General features: G+C 34.3%; 1 protein-coding gene across 1 annotated transcript in view; it reads left to right on the plus strand.

Annotated features, from left to right (window-relative positions):
* COL24A1 (collagen type XXIV alpha 1 chain) overlaps positions 1–19,697 on the plus strand; it is a 415,211-nt gene that overhangs the window by 271,046 nt on the left and 124,468 nt on the right. Inside the window, exon 34 of the mRNA XM_073896005.1 lies at positions 10,566–10,619. Coding sequence (XP_073752106.1) covers positions 10,566–10,619 — 54 coding nt within the window. The remainder of the gene's footprint in view (positions 1–10,565; positions 10,620–19,697) is intronic.

The raw sequence follows: 19,697 nt of genomic DNA on the forward strand, positions 1-19,697 counted from the left end.
TGTACATGTAGACCTCTCCACTCTACTTTTTACCTATTTTTGGTTTTTCTTCAGATTTTTAAAAAATATTTTGTCTTGGGTTTACAGTTATCCCTATATAGGTGATTTGGATAGGAGATACTTGGGCAATATTGGAAGTGGAAATTCTTAACAGTTCTTCTTTAAATAGTTTTCTCTGGAGTAGCTCAGAATACTTAAGAAACATTTATTTCATTTATTTCATAATCTTTACAATATAAAAATTGTATGGTATTAACTCTATGCTTTCTCCCTTTTCAGATAATGAGGCATACAGTTTTCATAATCCTACAATGAAAAAACATTTACTTGCTCCCTTGCTTATTCCCATAAAAAGTCTTTGAAGATTATCCATATATTTACTGTAAAAGGAAGAGGCATTGAATGTTTGATTTCTTGTTGAAATCAGTAGAATGCAGTACAGTATAGTGGATGAGCATGGCATTGGAATCAGACACTGGAAGTCAAATACTGGTTCTGCCACTTACTAGCTGTTTTGACTTTATACAAATTATTTTATCTCTCTAGGCCTCAGTTTTCCTATCTTTAAAATGAAATACCTTTTGGGGAGCATGGTGGTGCAGTCGGTTAACCTTCCGACTCTTGGTTTTGGCTTAGGTTTGATCTCAGGGTCATGAGATCAAGCCCTGTGTTGGTCTCCATGCTCATCACAGAGTCTGCTTGGATTTCTCTCTCCCTCCCCCTCTGCCCCTCCCCACCCCACGCACACACGCACACTCTCTCTCAAATAAATCTTTAAAAAAATTAAAATAAAATAAAATGAGATACCTTTTATAGTTACATCAAATGATGTTCATTATGTGCTTGGCATAGGCTCTCAATACATAGTAACCACAATAATCATTATTTTCCCAGTCATCATTATCATAATTGCTGGGTTGAAGTCATGGAGCAAGAAAGTCTACTAAAAGAATATTTTTAGTACTATCTGAAAAGCCTTAAAGGGGATTTTTATTTTGTACCAGCTTGTGCTTTACTTCTTTGTCTCTAATAAAAATAAGTAGATCCATTTAGATCATTTCATAACTTTGCCAAACAGCTTTTATGCACCATTAACATCATTAAAAGTATATATCAAGCTTGACATTGTGTACAAGCCCACTTTACAAAGCAAATTGGGCAGACCTTTTTCAAGGTTCTGAACTTTTGCTGTATGTTTCAGTTGGTATATCAGACCCTTATATTGATCCTGTCTCTTAATATTGGAGCCTGGACTGAATGGATGGCATAAAATTTTCATGACTGAAACAAGGCCTTAGTCAGATGTGAGCCTGTGATTTTACATATCTTCCTTTCCTTAACCAGAGAACTATACACAACTAAATATAGCATTAATGGCTATAACTTAGAAAGTTTTATGTTGCTAGGAGTTTTGAATATCTTTACTTCCAATTTAACATCATATTTTTCTTAGCTTTTAGTTTTAATATAAAATGGGGATTGTTATCCACTGAATATTTGCCAACCTTCTCAAGGTCAATAATGTAGAACAGGTGAATTGCAAATAGAGAAGGGTAGTGTTTTCTATATCTTTAATAGTCATCAGTGTCTAGCACATGGTACACACTCAGTAAATCTTTAAATGGGAGAACCAAAGAGGACCTAAAATTTGACTTATATTCCATTTTGGAATATACCCCCACTTCTAAGACTCAATTTAATGGTACCATAGATGGCATGGTGTAAAAATAGGGGAAAATAAAGGATGTTAGAGAGTTCAATTTAGTCATTTCTGGTCAACTAGGTTCTGAGACTCCTGTGCCTTACCAGGTTTTAAGGACATAAGTTATACTTACTGACACATCACAAGGTTATTATTTTTGGAGAAAGAAACCATTTTTATAGAGATACTAAAAATATAAAAAAATCGAAATTTAAAATAATTCTGGATAATTGTCTCTGTATATGAGTGAGGATTAAGTATGGGAATACAGATAGATATAAGGAACTCCTACAACTCAACAACAACAACAAAAGACAACTTGATGAAAAAATGAGCAAAGGACTTGAATAGACATTTCTCCAAAGAAAATATACAAATGGCCAATAAGCACATGAAAAGATGCTCAATATCACTAGACAGTAGAGAAATGTGAATCAAAATCACAATGAGATACCACTTCTAACCCTTTAGGACTGCTATTTTTAAAAGAAAAACAAAACAAAACATACATACATACATACAGAAAGTAACTAGTGTTGGCAAAGATGTAGAAAAATTGGAGCCCTTGTACATTGCTAGTGGGAATATAAAACGGTGAGGTTGCTATGGAAAACAGTTTGGTGGCTCCTCAAACAGTTCAACATAGTATTACTCTGTAATTCATCAATTCCACTTTAGATTTGTACCCCCAAAAAATTGAAAGCAAAGACTTAGAAACTAAACCTTCTATAGTGTTTATAGGCACAGTATTCACAATGGCCAAAAGGTAGAAAACCCAAGTGTCCATTGATGAATGAAAAGATATACAAAATATAGCATATACATACAATGGAATATTATTGAATTTTAAAACTGAAGAAAGTTTTTATTTCAATTCCAATTAATTAACATATAGTATAATAGTTTCAGGTGCACAATTTAGTGATTCAGCACTTCCATACATTACCAGGTGCCCATCACAAGTGCACTCCTAATCCCCATCACCTATTTAACCCATACCCCTCCACTCCCTTTTGGAAACCGTCAATTTGTTCTCTATAGTTAAGAGTCTGTTTCTTGGTTTGCCTCTCTCTCTTCTTTTTTTTTCCCCTTTGCTTGTTTGTTTTGTTTGTTGTATTCCACATATGACTGAAATCATATGGTATTTGTCTTTCTCTGACTGACTTCTTCACTTAGCATAATACTCTCTAGCTCCATCCATGTCATTGCAAATGACAAGATTTCATTCTTTTTGATGGCTGAGTAATATTCCATATATATATATAGAATATATATACATACATATATATGTATATATGCATATACATATACATATACATGCATTCTCCACATCCTCACCAACACCTTGTTATCTATGTTGTCGATTTTAACCACTCTGACAGGAGTGAAGTGATATCTCATTGTATTTTGGATTTGCATTTCCTTGATGATAAGTGATGTTGAGTGTCTTTTCATGTATATTTTGGCCATCTGTGCATCTTCTTTGGAAAAATGTCTATTCATGTCTTTTGCCCATTTTTTAACTGGATTATTTGGGGTGTTTTTATAAATTCTTTATATATTTTCAAAATCCTAGAGGAGAACATAGGCAGTAACATTTTTGACATTGGCCACAGCAACTTCTTTCAAGATACATCTCCAAAGGTTAGTGAAACAAAAGCAAAAATGAACTTTTGGGACTTCATCAACATAAAAAGCTTCTGCACAGCAAAGGAAACAGTCAACAAAACAAAGAGGCAACCCACAGAATGGGAGAAGATATTTGCAAATGACACTACAGATAAAGGGCTGGTATCCAAGATCTATAAAGAACTTCTCAAACTCAACACCCAAAAAAACAAATAATCAAGTCAAAAAATGAGCAGAAGACATGAACAGACACTTCTCCAAAGAAGACATACAAATGGCTAACAGACACATGAAAAAATGTTCATCATCATTAGCCATCAGGGAAATTCAAATCAAACCCACACTGAGATACGACCTTACACCAGTTAGAATGGCAAAAATTGACAAGGCAAGAAACAACAAATGTTGGAGAGGTTGTGGAGAAAGGGGAACCCTCTTACACTGTGGGTGAGAATGCAAGTTGGTACAGACACTTTGGAAAACAGTGTGGAGGTGCCTCAGAAAATTAAAAATAGAGCTACCCTATGACCCAGCAATTGCGGTATTGGGTATTTACCCTAAAGACACAGATGTAGTGAAAAGAAGGGGCACATGCACCCCAGTGTTCATAGCAACAATGTCCACAATAGCCAAACTGTGGAAAGAGATGAGATGCCCTTCAACAGATGAATGGATAAAGAAGATGTGGCCCATATATACAATGGAATAGTACTCAGCCATCGGAAAAGATGAATACCCAACTTTTACATCAATATAAACAGGACTGGAGGAGATTATGCTAAGTGAAATAAGTCAAGTGGAGAAAGTCAATTATCATATGGTTTCACTTATTTGTGGAACATAAGGAATAGCATGGAGGACATTAGGAGAAGGAAGGGAAAAATGAAGGGGGGGAAATCGGAGGGAGAGATGAACCATGAGAGACTATGGACTCTGAGAAACAAACTGAGGGTGTTAGAGGGGAGGGAGTTGGGGGGATTGGTTAGCCCGGTGATGGGTATTAAGGAGTGCACGTACTGCAGGGGCATTGGTGTTATACGAAAACAATGAATCGTGGATCACTACATCAAAAACTAATGATGTATTGTATGGTGACTAACATAACAATAAAATAAAATTTAAAAAAATTCTTTATATATTTTATAAGTTCTTTATATATTTTGAATACTAACCCTTTATCAGATATGCCATTTGCAAATGTCTTTTCCCATTCCTAGTTTGCCTTTTAGTTTGTTGATTGTTTCCTTTGCTGTGCAGAAGCTTTTTATTTTGAAGAGGTCCCAATAGTTTATTTTTGCTTTTGTTTCCTTTGCCTCAGGAGACATATCTAGAAAGATGTAACTACAGTCAAAGAAGTTACTGCCTGTGTTCTCTTCTAGGATTTTTATGGATCCAGGTCTCACATTTCAATCTTTAATCCATTTTGAATTTATTTTTGTGTATGGTGTAAGAAAGTGATTGTTTCATTCTTTTTGTTGCTGTCTAGTTTTCCCAATACCATTTGTTGGAGAGACTGTCTTTTTCCCATTGGATATTCTTTCCTGCTTTGTTGAAAATTAATTGACCATATAATTGTGGGTTCATTTCTGGGTTTTCTGTTCTGTTCTATTGATCTGTGTGTTTATTTTTGTGCCAGTGCCATACTGCTTTGATTACTAAAGCTTTGTAATATAACTTGAGGGTCCAGAATTGTGATGCCTGCAGCTTTGCTTTTCTTTTTCAAGATTGCTTTGGCTATTTGGGGTCTTTTGTGTTCCATACAAATTTTAGCATTGTTTGTTCTAGCTCTGTGAAATATGCTGTTGGTATTTTGATGGGATTGCAATAAATGTGTAGATTGCTTTTGCATAGTATTGACATTTTAACAATATTTGTTCTTCCAATCCATGAGCATAGAATGTCTTTCCATTTCTTTGTGTTGTCTTCAATTTCTTTCATCAATGTTTCATAGTTTTCAGAGTACAGGTCCTTCACCTCTGGTTAGGTTTATTCCTGGGTATCTTATATTTTTGGTATAACTGTAAACGGGATTGATTTCTTAATTTTCTGCTGCCTCATAATTGGGGTATAGGGAATGCAACAGATTTCTGTATGTTGATTTTTGTGTCCTGCGACTTTACTGAACTCATTTGTCAGTTTTAGCAGTTTTTTGGTGAAGTCTTTTGTGTTTTCTATGTGTAGTATCATGTCATCTGAAAATAGTGAAAGTTTTATTTATTCCTTGCCAATTTGGATGCCTTTTATTTCTTTTATTGTGTCTGACTGCTATGGCTAGGATTTCCAGTACTGTATTGAATAGAAGTGGTGAGAATGGACATCCCTGTCTTGTTCCTGACCATAGAAGAAAAGCTCTCAGTTTCTCCCCATCGGGGATATTAGCTGTGGGTTTTCCATAGATGGACTTTATTGTGTGGAGGTATGTTCCCTCTAAACCTACCTTGTTGAGGGTTTTTATCATGAATGGATGTTGTACTTGTCAAATGTTTTTTCTGCATCTATTGCATTGATCATCTGGTTCTTATTCTTTCATTTATTAATGTGATGTATCATGTTGATTGATTTATGAATATTGAACCACCCTTGCAACCCAGGAATAAATCCCACTTTGATGGTGGTGAATGATTTTTAAAATGTATTGTTGGATTTGATTTGCTAGTATTGAGGATTTTTACATCTATGTTCATCAGCGATATTGGCCTATAGTTCTCTTTTTTTGTAGTGTCTTTATCTGGTTTTGGTATCAGGGTAACGCTGGCCTCATAGAATAAATGTGAATATTTTCATTCCTTATCTATTTTTTGGAATAGTTGGAGAAGAATAGGTATTACATCCCCTTTATTTTTTTAATTTTTAATTTTTTTTATTATGTTATGTTAATCACCATACATTACATCATTAGTTTTTGATGTAGTGTTCCATGATTCATTGTTTGCATATAACACCCAGTGCTCCATGCAGTACATGCCCTTTAAATGTTTGGTGGAATTCATCTGTGAAGCCATCTGGTTCTGGGGATTTTTTGATTACTGATTCAATTTCTTTGCTGGTTATTGGTCTGTTCAAGTTTTCTATTTCTTCCTGTTTCAGTTTTGATAGTTTATTTGTTTCTACGAATTTATCCATTTTTTTAGGTTGCCCAATTTGTTGGCATATAGTTTACATAATATTCTCATAATCATTTGTATTTCTATGGTGTTGGTTGTTACTTATCCTTTCTCATTTGTGATTTTATTTATTTTGGCCCTTTCTAAACTTTTCTTCTTGATAAGTTTGACTAGAGGTTTATCAGTTTTATTGATTTTTTTCAAAGAACAAGCTCCTGGTTTCATTGATCTGTTTTATTGCCTTTTTAGTTTCTATATCATTTATTTCTACTCTGATCTTTATTACTGCTTTCCTTCTGCTGACTTTAGGCTTTGTTTGTAGTTCTTTTTCTAGCTCCTTTAGGTGTGAGGTTAGGTTGTTTATTTGAGATGTTTCTTGCTTCCTAAGGTAAGCCTGTATTGCTATATACTTCCCTCTTAGGACCGCTTTTACTGCATCTCAAAGGTTTTGGACCATTCTGTTTTCATTTTTGTTTGTTTCCATGTACTTTTTCATTTCTTCTTTTATTCCCTGGTTGACCCATTCATCGTTTGGTAGCATATTTTTAATCCCCATGTATTTGATCTTTCCAGATTTTTTCTTGTAGTTGACTTCTAGTTTCATAGTATTGTGGTCAGAAAAGGTGCATGGTATGACTTCAGTCTTCTTGTATTTGTGGAGACCTGTTTTGTGACCTACTAAGTGATCTATTCTGGAAAATAGTCCATGTGCACTTGAAAAGAATGTTTATTCTGCCGTTTTAGGATCAAATGTTCTGAATATATCTGTTAAATCCATCTGGTCCAATGTGTCATTCATAGCCATTGTTTCCTTGTTGATTTTCTGTTTAGATCATCTGTCCATCGGTATAAGTGGGGTGTTAAAGTCCCTTACTATTATTGTATTATTATTGATTAGTTCCTTTATCTTTGTTGTTCATTGTTTTAAGTATTTGGGTGCTCCCACATTAGGTGCATAAATATTTACAGTTATTATATCTTCTTGTTGGATTATCCCTTTATGATTATATAGTGTCCTTCCTTGTCTCTTGTTACAGTCTTTGCTTTAAAGTCTAGTTTGTCCATGTAGTGTCTAAGTATTGTTACTCTGCCTTTCTTTTGATATCCATTTGCATGATAAATATTTCTTCATTCCCTCACTTTCAATCTGCAAGTGTCTTCAAGTCTAAAATGAGTCTCTGTAGGCAGCATATAGATAGGTCTTGTTTTTTATCCATTCTGACACTCTGTCTTTGATTATTTAGTCCATTTACATTCAAGGTAATTATTGATAAATACATATTTATTGCCATTCTATTACTTGTCTTATGGTTGTTTCTGGAGATTTTTCTCTGATCCTTTCTTGCATTTCTGTCTTTCATCGTTTGCCGATACATTGATAGTGATATATTTGGATTTATTTCTTTTTGTTCTTTGCATGTGTCTTAGTGGTTTTTGATATCTGATTACCATTAGGTTTGTAAATAATCTCTTCTGTATACAGCAGTCTATATTAAGTTGATCGTAATTTAAGTTTGAACCCATTCTTTTCTCCTCTCCTCCTCACATTTAGGTATATGTTATTATATTTTATATCTTCTTTTTTTTTTAGTTCCTTGACTGATTTTTACAGAAGTGTTCATTTTTACTAATTTTGTGTTTCCTGCCTTTTATTGTCACTTTTGGTTTTTCCTTTCCACTTAGAGTCCCCTTAAATATATCTTGCAGGTCTGGGTTAGTGGTCATGAATTCATTTCATTTTTGTTTGTCTAGGGTACTCTTTATCTCTCCTTCTATGCTGAATGATAGCCTTATTGGAGAGAGTATTCTTGGCTTCAGATTTTTCCCATTCAGCATTTTGAATACAGCATGCCACTCCCTTGGGGCTTGCCAAATTTCTGTTGAGAAATCTCCTGCTAACCTTATGGATTTTCCCTTGTAAGTTAAATTAGACTTCTATTGTCTTGCTGCTTTTAAGATTTTTCTTTATTACTAAATTTTGCAGATTTAATTATAATATGTCTTTGTGTGGGTCTACTTCTGTTGATTTTGATGGGGGTTCTCTGTGCCTTCTATATCTGGATGTCTGTTTCCTTTCCCAGATTAGTGAAGTTTTCAGCTGTTATTTCTCCAAATAAATTTTCTGCCCCCTTTTCTCTCTCTTCTTCTAGGACTCCTATAATACAAATGTTATTACATTTGATGGAGTCACTGAGTTCCATAACTCTATTCTTGTTTTGCATAATTCTTCTTTCTCTCTTTTGTTCAGCTTCATTGCTTTCCATTATTTTGTCTTCTAGGTCATTAATTTGTTCCTCTGATTCTTCCAAACTGATACTCATTGCATCAAGCATGTTTCTAATCTCATTTATTGCACTCTTCGTGTCTGACTGATTATTTTTTTAACTCTTTATCTCTTTGATAAGGGTCTCACTGATATCTTCCATTCTTTTCTCAAGTCCAGTGACTATCCTTATGATCATTGCTTTAAATTCTCCATCAGGCATGTTACTTATATATGTTTTGCTTAGATCTCTGGTCATGACTTTATCTTGTTCTTTTATTTGGAGTAAATTCCTATGTCTTCTCATTTTATCTAAAGCTCTGCCTGATTCTCTCTGTTAGAAAAACCAGTAATATCTCCTGTTCCTGAAAGTAATGGCCTTATGAAAAAGAAGTCATGTAATTCCCAGGGCCTGGCACTTCAGGGAGTTTCTCTAGTGTGTGCTGCATGTGCTCTGCTCTTGTGTTCTGGCTGCTCTGTCCTTCAGGCCAGTTGTCTCTAGAGGGTCCTCTTGTCTGTTGTGGGCAGTGTTTGGTTCTTCACCTGAATGTGGTCAGTTTTAACTAGGTGTGCTCTGGTCTGCTTGTGGAATGAGACCTGTCACCACCTCCTCCAGAACTGAGGCTCTGCAAAACTTTCTGGTTGGGAGATGTGGTATGAACAGGGACATGTGCTGCTCTTGGGGAGGGCCTTGTTGTGCTGGGACCAAGGCAAGCATGACTGAGATCCCACCAGCGTGCAGAGTGGGGGGGTTTAGTGTAAACAACTTAGGCAGCCAGTGTCAGTGCTGCACTGCTTCCTGCTGTATTTATGCTGAGGGGTAGGGGAGGGAAATGGTGCCGGCCAGCTTCTTTGTTCCCTTAGAGGTGTCTCCTTGAACACTGCCTCTCAGGGATCTGCTCTAAGAAGAGTGTATAATCTCCCCATTTTGTGCCCCAAGCACTCTTCAGATTGCTCTTTCCATGCTGTATGCTCCCAAGTTGTCTGCCTGCCTTCTGTCCAAGAGCAGCACAATGCCCTTTGGGCTTATCCCAGCCAAGCCTGCTGGCCTTTAGAACTAGGCTTTGAGCCCCAGTGGTTGCAAGAACTCACAAAATTCAGCCCTTCTCATTTTCCAAGCCAATAGCTATGGGAAACATTCTCCTTGTGCATTCCTCTGTGTGCTCCTCTCTCCCACCCTTCTCCACACCATGGTTCCTTCCCCTCCACAGCAGTCAGGATTTGCTTCTCCCCTAAACCTCATCTCTGCATTTCCTACCTTCAGTGTGGCTTCTTCTCTCCCTTTAGTTGTGGAGTTTGTTCTGTCAGTATTCAGGTCAGTTTCTGGGGGTATTTAAGATGATTTGATAGTTATCTTGTTGTATTTTTGGACTGAGAGGAGTCTGGGATCCACCTACTCCACTGACATCTTCCTTCTCTCCAGTATTAGTGAAATTTGAAGACATTGTGCCATGTGAAATAAGCCAGGCACAAAAGAACAAACATAGTATAACTCTACTTATATGGGGCACCTAGAGTAGTCAAAGAGGCAGAATGCAGGATGATGGTTGCCAGGGGAACCAGCGAGGGGGAAAGGGTGTTATTTAATGGGTTTATAATTTCAGTCTGAGCAGTTGAAAAGTTCTGAAAATAGATGGTGATGATAGTAGTGCAACAATGCACAGGTACATAATGCCACAAAACTGCACATTTAAACACTGTTAAAATGATATATTTTATGTTATGCATATTTTACCATAAAAAGAAAAGAGAGAATAGAGGTACACAGAAAAATTAGGTGGTAGGATTGTAAAGGAAAGCTGAGGTAAGGAAAGTAAAACATTTTCAAGCAGCACTTTTTCTTCACATTTTGCCTTTGTTTATTCAGGGTTCACAGGGACCCCCTGGGAGTACAGGAGACAGAGGACTTGAAGGAGAACCAGTAAGTTTATCTTTATACTATATATATATCTTTATACTTTTCTAATTGTGTTTTTCTTGCACTCTTGGGCTATGGCTGGTACATACACATTTATCATGGACACCTAATTATATAGAAAATATTTTGCTGTGAATATAGGTTTTAGTACCTTTCTGGTCTCATATAGTCAAATGGTCCTATTTTTCTGGAATTGTTAAAACTTCACATATTTCTGTTTTCAACAAAGATAGCTCTGTTTTATGGACTTGGAGAAATTTTCTTTGTGAATGGCTTGCTGTTCTTATAATGACTATATTATACTGCCACAGACACACAAAATTATATTTTTGAGGCCAACTCTGTAATAAAATACCATACAAAGAACCCAAACTCTACATCTGATGGGCCTAAATGTACAAACATGATAGAAATACTGGTATATCAATAATGCAAAAACTTACATCACGATTTTATAAATGTGATTCCATTATAAAATTTCTATGGAAAATGATTGTGAAAAGGAAAGAGTTTTGTCACACCTACTTTCTCACAACTTATTCTTTATTGCCTATGAAGTCATTCTTCTGATTAATGGTATCAGATGTAATATGCTGTAACATGCTTGTAAGATGTATAATACAATATAGTCTTTCAAACTCTACTGGGTTGATCTTATCTATTAGTTGACCCAAAGGTTTACAGGTGGCCTTTGTGTAATTCATTTGGCTAGTAGCAAGTGGAAAGTGTAATAGTCAAAGAGCTATTCTTATCAAATTGTATTCATTTCCTCCTTTACGTATTTAACCTATGGTATAAATTCTCCAAGCAATAAGTAAAGATTTGACTGTATATATAATTCTTTCCAAATGAAGAATTTTAGATATGGTATTGATTTTATCAAACTAAAATCCTCTTGGTTCTCTCCCTGTTTTGTATCTCTTGCCATCCCAATCTTAATATTTATTTGACCAAGAATAATGCAACTCTCTTTAGCATTATTTACTTAAATATCTCTTTGAAAAAGTCTGTAGCTCTTTGAAGTTAGAGACCATTTCTCTCATCTTTGTAATCCTGCCTGGTATAAAGTGTAGCATATTAGATCTACTTAGGGTATGTTTGTTAAACTGAATTGACAAAAGGTCATATACCCAAAAACATAATTGTTTAGCCAGTGATATTAGATGAAGTGAAATGCAATGGCAACTAACTTAATCTTAGTAAGGAACACATTTAAGTAAAGTCTGTCAAAAGAGCTGTGGCAACAGCAGAGACAATATCTTAGACTTTATATAAGAAAAGATTTGTTACTGTAGGCATAAACAACTAAATAGTTTAACAGCACCTAAAAGTTAACATTCAGGTCACTGGGTCAGTAGACTGGTAAATAAAATATAAATCAATTTATAATGGATATGATGGGCTTTGTTGCATATATTTGAGCTGCCTGGGTAAATTATAGAAAAGAAAAAAAGCAAATTGGCAAAATGAAGGACACAGAAGAGATGTTGAAACATATTTATATTTTGAGAATAATAAAATAGAGAAGACTACACCTTTCTATAGTCAGCATCTATTAGAGTTGTCTCTTTTTCCCAGACAAGTTCCAAAACCAGTTTGCTCATTGCAATGCAAATACTGGGATTTGGATAGTTGGCCATTCATTCATTCAATCAACAATTATTTATTAAGTACCTGCACTTGGAATGTAGTGTTAAATATGTAGGTTTCAGTCTAATGATAGAAATATATACTAATTAAATTATCACAGAGATTAATGGATAATTACAAACTGAGATAAATCCTGTGAAGTAGGAATTCAATTCTAAAAGAATGTATAACAGAGAAACTGTCCTTCGGAAAGGCTTCCAGAGGAGGAGCATTTGAGCTAGGATCTGAAGGATGAATAGTAATTACTTAGGCAAAGATGGGGAAAGGTTATTTTAGAGAGAAGTCATGAGCTGAGAGGAAGCTCTGCATATTTATTCGAAGATCTAAAAGAAGGCTAGCATGACAATGGCACAGAGTCAGGTGGGATGTAAGTGTAAGATGAAGATGAAAAAAGAAGCAGGGGACAAAACATGTAGCTTTGCAGGCCCTATTCCCAAGGATTTATATTTTTATCATAAGAACAAAGGGATGTCATTGAAGAGATAGGGCTAGTTTTATAATCATATTATTGTTTTGTAAAGATCATTCAAACAAATTGGAAGGGACTAAGAGTGGATAAGCACTGCTTTTTGTTGTAATCCAAATAAGAGATGGTAGAATGCTTTTAATTAGTGGAGAAAAGAAGTGGATAGATATAAAAGATTCAAAAGGAGATATGAAATCAACAGGAGATAGACTGTCCATATGTAAAGTGAGTCCTAAGTTTCTGGCTGACCCAAATAAATATTTTTGATATCTTTAAACATTGAAAACTGCCTTTAAAAAGGAACATGAGGGGAATGCTGTTGTTTCTAAAAAATCAATTCTTGATAAGTTTGCTTTACAATATGCCCTCCAATTTAAAAACCATTATTTTCTAGGTACACTTCCTTAGTTGAATACCAGAAGTCATTTCCACTCACCTTAAAAGATAATTAACAGGATTCTCAGATTAATTAAAAGTATGTGATAAAACCTGACATTGAATTACTTATGAAGATATAAAAAATGGCAACAGTTCTAGAAGCAAAAGATAAAAGACCAGTGTCTCAGTAGAATTTTGACAGTACTAAAATCAGATAAAAATAGCACCAACAGAAAAAGCTAAAGATAAATTTCAGCCAAATACCAAAAATTTCAAGTAAAATTCAACTATATATAAAGAAATAAGTGACTGAAATGAAATATAAATGAAGTGAAAGAAGAATTTTAAAAAGGCAAAAATTACTTAATATTAAGAAATCCATAATATAACATATTACAGATATAGTAGGAAAATGCTAGAAACAAGTACTCAATAAAATTCAACTATTTTTGGACACCTGGGTGGCCCAGTCTTTAGGCGTCCTGGGATCGAGTCCCACATCGGGCTCCCTGCTCAGTGGGAAGCCTGCTTCTCCCTCTCCCACTCCCCTTGCTTATATTCCCTCTCTCGCTGTGTCTCTGTCAAATAAATAAATAAAATCTTTTAAAAAAATAAATAAATAAAATAAAATTCAACTATTTTTGATTTGTTAAAAATTATAGTAAAATGGTTTCTGGTCGGGCGCCTGGGTGGCTCAGTTGGTTAAGCCACTGCCTTCGGCTCAGGTCATGATCCTGGAGTCCCGGGATCGAGTCCCGCATCGGGCTCCCTGCTGAGCGGGGAGTCTGCTTCTCCCTCTGACCCTCTTCCCTCTCGTGCTCTCTGTCTCTCATTCTCTCTCTCTCAAATAAATAAATAAAAAAAAAATCTTTAAAAAAAAATCGTTTCTGGTCTGAATTGTAAGGAGCTTGGAAGCTGTCATCCCCCTTCTTACAACAAGGAAAAAGCTGAGCAAACTGAAAATCAACACTTTTTTAGATCATTGAGGTCAAAGGACCAACTGTTGCCTGAAAACTGGAGAGACAGGAGGATATAGAGAACGACAGCTTACCAGGAGCAGAAGGCCATAACTGGATGGTAGGAGAACTTTAACTATGATTATATTTGTCAATATAAAATTGACAAATTGCTTAAGACACAATTTAGACTATCATAAGTGTTAAAAAACTAAGAGGGGACCCCGTCTGAAGCAAGGAGACACATGTCCCTGAGTTTTACCACCAAAAGACCTGCTAGGTTCTCACTCTAAAGTTCAGAGACATACCTGTTTCTTCTAGCAGTGGGATGGGAAAAGTAACCATTTTGAAATACACTCAGAGTGCTCTCTTCTCCTTAACAAAGCTTGCCCTCAAGGGAAATTGTTTTATCTGAATCTAACTGATTTGGGTTTTTGCGGAAGCCTACTGAACTTGGGAGAAGAGCAGTTCCCCAACCCTAGATGCTTCTAGACTTGGACATGGGAGAAAGAAAATTCCCAACTCAGGCTCATTGAAAGACTGAGACCTAATCATAAAACTATATAGAGTGCTTCTCCTCATCTTATAACTTACCATCACATTAATAGGGCTCTTGTATAATAGCTGAGGATTATAGCTAAAGAACTGCAGACCCAAACCCTATTTAAGGCATCTCTGGGAAAGCCTAAAGACAACAGACAAGACAAAAACAATGACAGTAGGAGGAAATTTAGCTCCTGACACCATAGTGCAGCAAACAATAAACACAGCCTAATTCCCAACCAGATAACTTAAAACCTTTCACTGAAGGCCTGTTTACCTCAGGTCCTTTTACCTTATACACTGTCTTTGACTTTCAACAAAAAAATTACAGGGCATGCAAAAAGGGGAAAAACAGTCTGAAGAGACAAAGCAAGCATCAGGAACAGACTCAGATATAGCAGAGATTTTGAAATTTTCAGCCTGGGAATTTAAAAGTGAAGTAGAAATAGAATTTCTCAGACAAGCAAAAACTAATGGAATTTGTCAGTAGTAGACCAGCCTTGTAAGAAATGTTAAATTCTTCAGAGAGAAGGAAAGTGATATAAATGAGAATCTAGGATAGAAGAAAGGAAGAAAGAACTTTAGAAGGAATATATAAAAGTAAAATCAAATCTTTTTCTTTCTTATTCTTAATTACTAGAATAGGTAGTTTGTACAAAATAATAATCACAACATTGTATTTAATCTCATACCCTATGGATAAGTGTAGTGGTATACTGTTATTTGAGAAAATAGACTTGGATTAATTGTAAATATACATTGCAAACTCTAGAGAGTTTAAAGATGAACATTTTTAATTAGAACATTTAGAACATTTAAAAATGTTCTAAATGAAGTATAATTGATATGATAAAATAAGAGAGAAAATGGAATCACTTAAAATTCATGGTTAAAAAAGAGTGGAAGATAAAGAAAGAAAAGAAAGAAAGAAAAGAAAGAAACAACATGAGTAACAAATAGAAAACAGTAAAAAAATATAGTACAACTGTGTGGAAAACCCCAAGCAATTGACCAATAAAAACCACTCCTGGAACTAATAAGCAATTATAACAAGGTTGCAGGATATCAGAATACAAGATTAATATACAAAAGTCAGTTGCTTTCCTATATACCAACAATAAGCAATTGGAATTTGAAATGTATTTTTTATTTTTTTATTATGTTATGTTAATCACCATATATTACATCATTAGTTTTTGATGTAGTGTAGTGTAGGAATTTGAAATTTAAAACACAACACCGTTTATATTACTATCAGAAATAAAAAGGAAATAGGTATAAATCTAACAAAATGTACACAGAATATATGTGAGGAAAACTACAAAACTGACTGAAGAAATAAAAGAAGATCTAAATAAGTGGAGAGATAGTTCATGTTAATGGATAGGAAGAGTAAATGTTAGGATGTCACAACTATAGATTCAAAGCAATTCCAGTCAAAATACTAGCAAGTTACTTTGTGGATATTGATAAAGAAATTCTCAAGTTCATAAGGAAAGGCAAAAGACCCAGAGGAGCCAACATAATATTGAAGAAGAACAAAGTCAGAGGACTGACACGATCCAACATAAAGACTTAATATAACACTAACACTACAGTATTCAAGACAATGTAGTAGGAAAAGACAAATAGATCATTTGAACAGAATGGTGAGCCCAGAAATAGAAGTCCACAAATATAGTCAACTGATCTTTGACAAAGTTGCCAAGGCAACACTTTTCAACTAATAGTGCTGGAACAACTAGGTGTCCACATAAAAACAAAAGCAAAACCAAAAAACAATGATCTAGACAAAGACCTTATACTTTTTCAAAAAAATTAACTCAAAATGGATTATAGGCCTAAATTTAAAATGTATAACTGAAACTTCTTTAAGATAGCATAAGAGGAAAATCTCATTGACCTTGGATTTGGCAATGACTTTTTTTTATATACAACATCAAAAGCATGATTCATGAATGGAAAAATTGATAGGTTGGATTTCATTAAAATTAAAAACTTCTGCTCTGTGAAAGACATGTTAAGAGAATAAAAGACATGTGACAGCCTGGGAGAAAACATTTGTGAAATGCATATCTGATAAGGGACCTGTATGCAAAATATAGAAAAAACTCTTAAAAGTTAACAATAAGGAAACAAACAATCAATTTTAAAAGTGGGCAACAGATCTGAACAGACAATACACCAAAGACCTACAGATGGCACAGAAGCATAAGAAAATATGCTTATCATCATCATATGTCATTAGAGAGAATTGCAAATTAAAACAACAATAACATATCATTACACACCTGTATGAATGGCTAAAATCTAGAACACTGACAATACCAGATGTTAGCAAAGATGTAGAATAATGGGAGTTCTCATTCATTGTTGGTGGTAATACAGAATGAGAATGGTACAGCCAACTTTGGAACACAACTTGGCAGTTTTTTACAAAGCTAAACATATTCTTACCATTATGGTCCAGTGATCATACTCCTTGGTATTTACCAAAATGATTGGAAAACTTAATGCTTACACAAGAACCTGCACATGAATGCTTTATAGCAACTTTATTCAGAGTTGCCCAAATGAGAAGCAGCTGATATGTCCTCAAAAGATAAATGAATAAACAAACTGTGGTACATCCATACAATGAAATACTACTCATCAATAAAAAGGAAAGAGCTATTAAGCCACAAAAGGACAGAGGGACCTTTAAGTGCATCCTGATAAGTGAAAGAAGCCAGTCTGAAAAGTCTAAATACCGTATGATTCCAACTATATGAAATTCTGGAAAAGGCAGAACTATAGAGACAGTAAAAAAGAACAGTGGTTGCCAGGTGTTGGGGGTAGAGGACCAGGGATGAATAGGTGGAAAACGGGGGAATTTGGGAGCAGTGGAACTATTTTATATGGTACTATAATGATGGATACATGATATTATGTATATCTCAAAACTCATACAACTGTACAACTCTGTGTCTGTGTTCACACAGAGTGAACCCTAATGTAAACTATGAACTTTAAGTGTACAATATCAATTAATCAATTGTAACAAATGTACCACACTAATGCAAGATGTTAATAATAATAAAGAAAACTGGGCAAGGGTGGTAAATGGGAACTCTGTACATTCTGTTTAATTTTTCTGTAAATCTAAAACTTCTCTAAGAAATAAAGTTTATTAATTGAAACAAAATATTCTAGTAACATCAAACATAGTTCTGTAATAAAGTAAAGTGGCTTATCTTATATCTGCACCCAACCTACTAGGAAATATGGAAACACCAGAAGCATAGGAACCACAATACAACATTTCCAACTGTCACTATATTATCTAACATTATTCGAAAAGTTTTAGCTAGCGTAGTGGCATATGACATAGAAATGATCATATAAGGGAAGAAAAGCATTATTATTTAGAGAAAATTTAAATAACCCCCCAAAACTTATAAAACCCAAAGAGTTATTTCTGTATTTTTCAATTTCTGTGATAGAGTAATATAATGGCAAGACGTAAAATAGACATTTTTTAAAAATCCATTTTTCTGATATACATATAGTATACAGGTAATAAAATATAATAGAAAAATATCCCACTCTAGCTAGAAACAAAACATAATAATTAAGGATAAACTTAATGGGAATTGGATGGGACACATACAAAGAAAACTTCAAAAATTCATTAAGAGTCCTAGAAACAGACTTAAGTAAAAAGTCAAATTATTTTCTAACTAGAAGACTATTTTTAAAATTAATGTATTTATTAGAGTTAACACAGTCCCATTCAAAAATCCCATTACCCATGTAAATCAGGTGTGGGATTTAATTATCATAAGAATAACTTGTAAAAACAAACAGGCAAAATAGCTTAATATTTTTAACCTGCCATAAAAGGAGGATTAGGGCTGGTAGATTTTAAAAGAAATAATATAGAATAATTACATGGAAATAGATGTTTTAACCTTAAATGTGATGGAAAAGGTCCTCAAGGACTAACAGATTTAACATATACAAATTTTAAATTTCTCTCATCCCAAATTTTTTATGCTCAAAGATTTAAGGAACTATAGCAAATGTTAAGTGGTTTAAGTGGTTATTTTGGATCATTTTTACTTTATGAGTTTCCAGGTATTCTACAGTGATCATACTTAGGGGGGAAAGTTTATTTTTAACAATATATAAAAAAATTAAATGACAAACTACATACTAGGCAGATGTTAATGGTAAAATAGGATGCCTATAAGTTCATGACCACAACACATAAAAAACTCATACAAATCTTTTAAATGATTCCCAAAATACATAGGCAGAGGACATGATCAAGAAACACATAGAATATCACAGATAGCTGATAAACAAATAACAAAAACAATATTCAACCTTACTAATAGTCAAATATATACACATTTTAAGATAAGAGATTGTCCATCAAATTAATGAAGAATTTAAAAAATAATATTCTGTGTTGGCATCGATTCAATGAAATAGATTTTACTTTTATATATTGCTTGCAGAATGTTAATTATTGAACATTTCAGGAAATTTACTTGACTTCATGACCAAATAATGGTACCATTTCAGACTCTGTTCTAAGGGAGAAAATGCAGAATACACACAGACTTCTGCACAGACATGTTTCTTTCAGTGTGTTTATAATAGTGTAGAAACACATTCTGAGGGGAATTCACAAATTTTAAAATATTATACATAATGTTTAATAAGCCATAACTGAAAAGCAACAGGGACCTCTTAATACCTTTAACAGCTATACTATTGAGTAGAGACGACATATGTGACCCCTGCATACCAGCCTTGCAGTCCTATCATTCCAATGTTTATCTCAGCTATTTGACAATATCACCTGATATTACAGACCTTAACATTCACTGATAAAGAGTCTAACATGCATATGATAAATCCAGTAAAGTAAAATTGTACTGTAAAGAAGATAAAGAAGCAATATAAATGTCTGGTATTAAGAATATGACTAATTTATGGTACTGCAGAATATGAGATAAATGGAATGTTATGTAGCTGTTGGACAATTTGTTAGGAAGTATTTATAATAACATGGTAAAATGTCTATATTCAGAATAGAAT

Source organism: Callorhinus ursinus, unplaced genomic scaffold (genome assembly GCF_003265705.2).
Source record: "Callorhinus ursinus isolate GAN/ISIS: 27379988/994484 unplaced genomic scaffold, GSC_fseal_2.0 scaffold9, whole genome shotgun sequence".
Taxonomy (NCBI): Eukaryota; Metazoa; Chordata; class Mammalia; order Carnivora; family Otariidae; genus Callorhinus; species Callorhinus ursinus.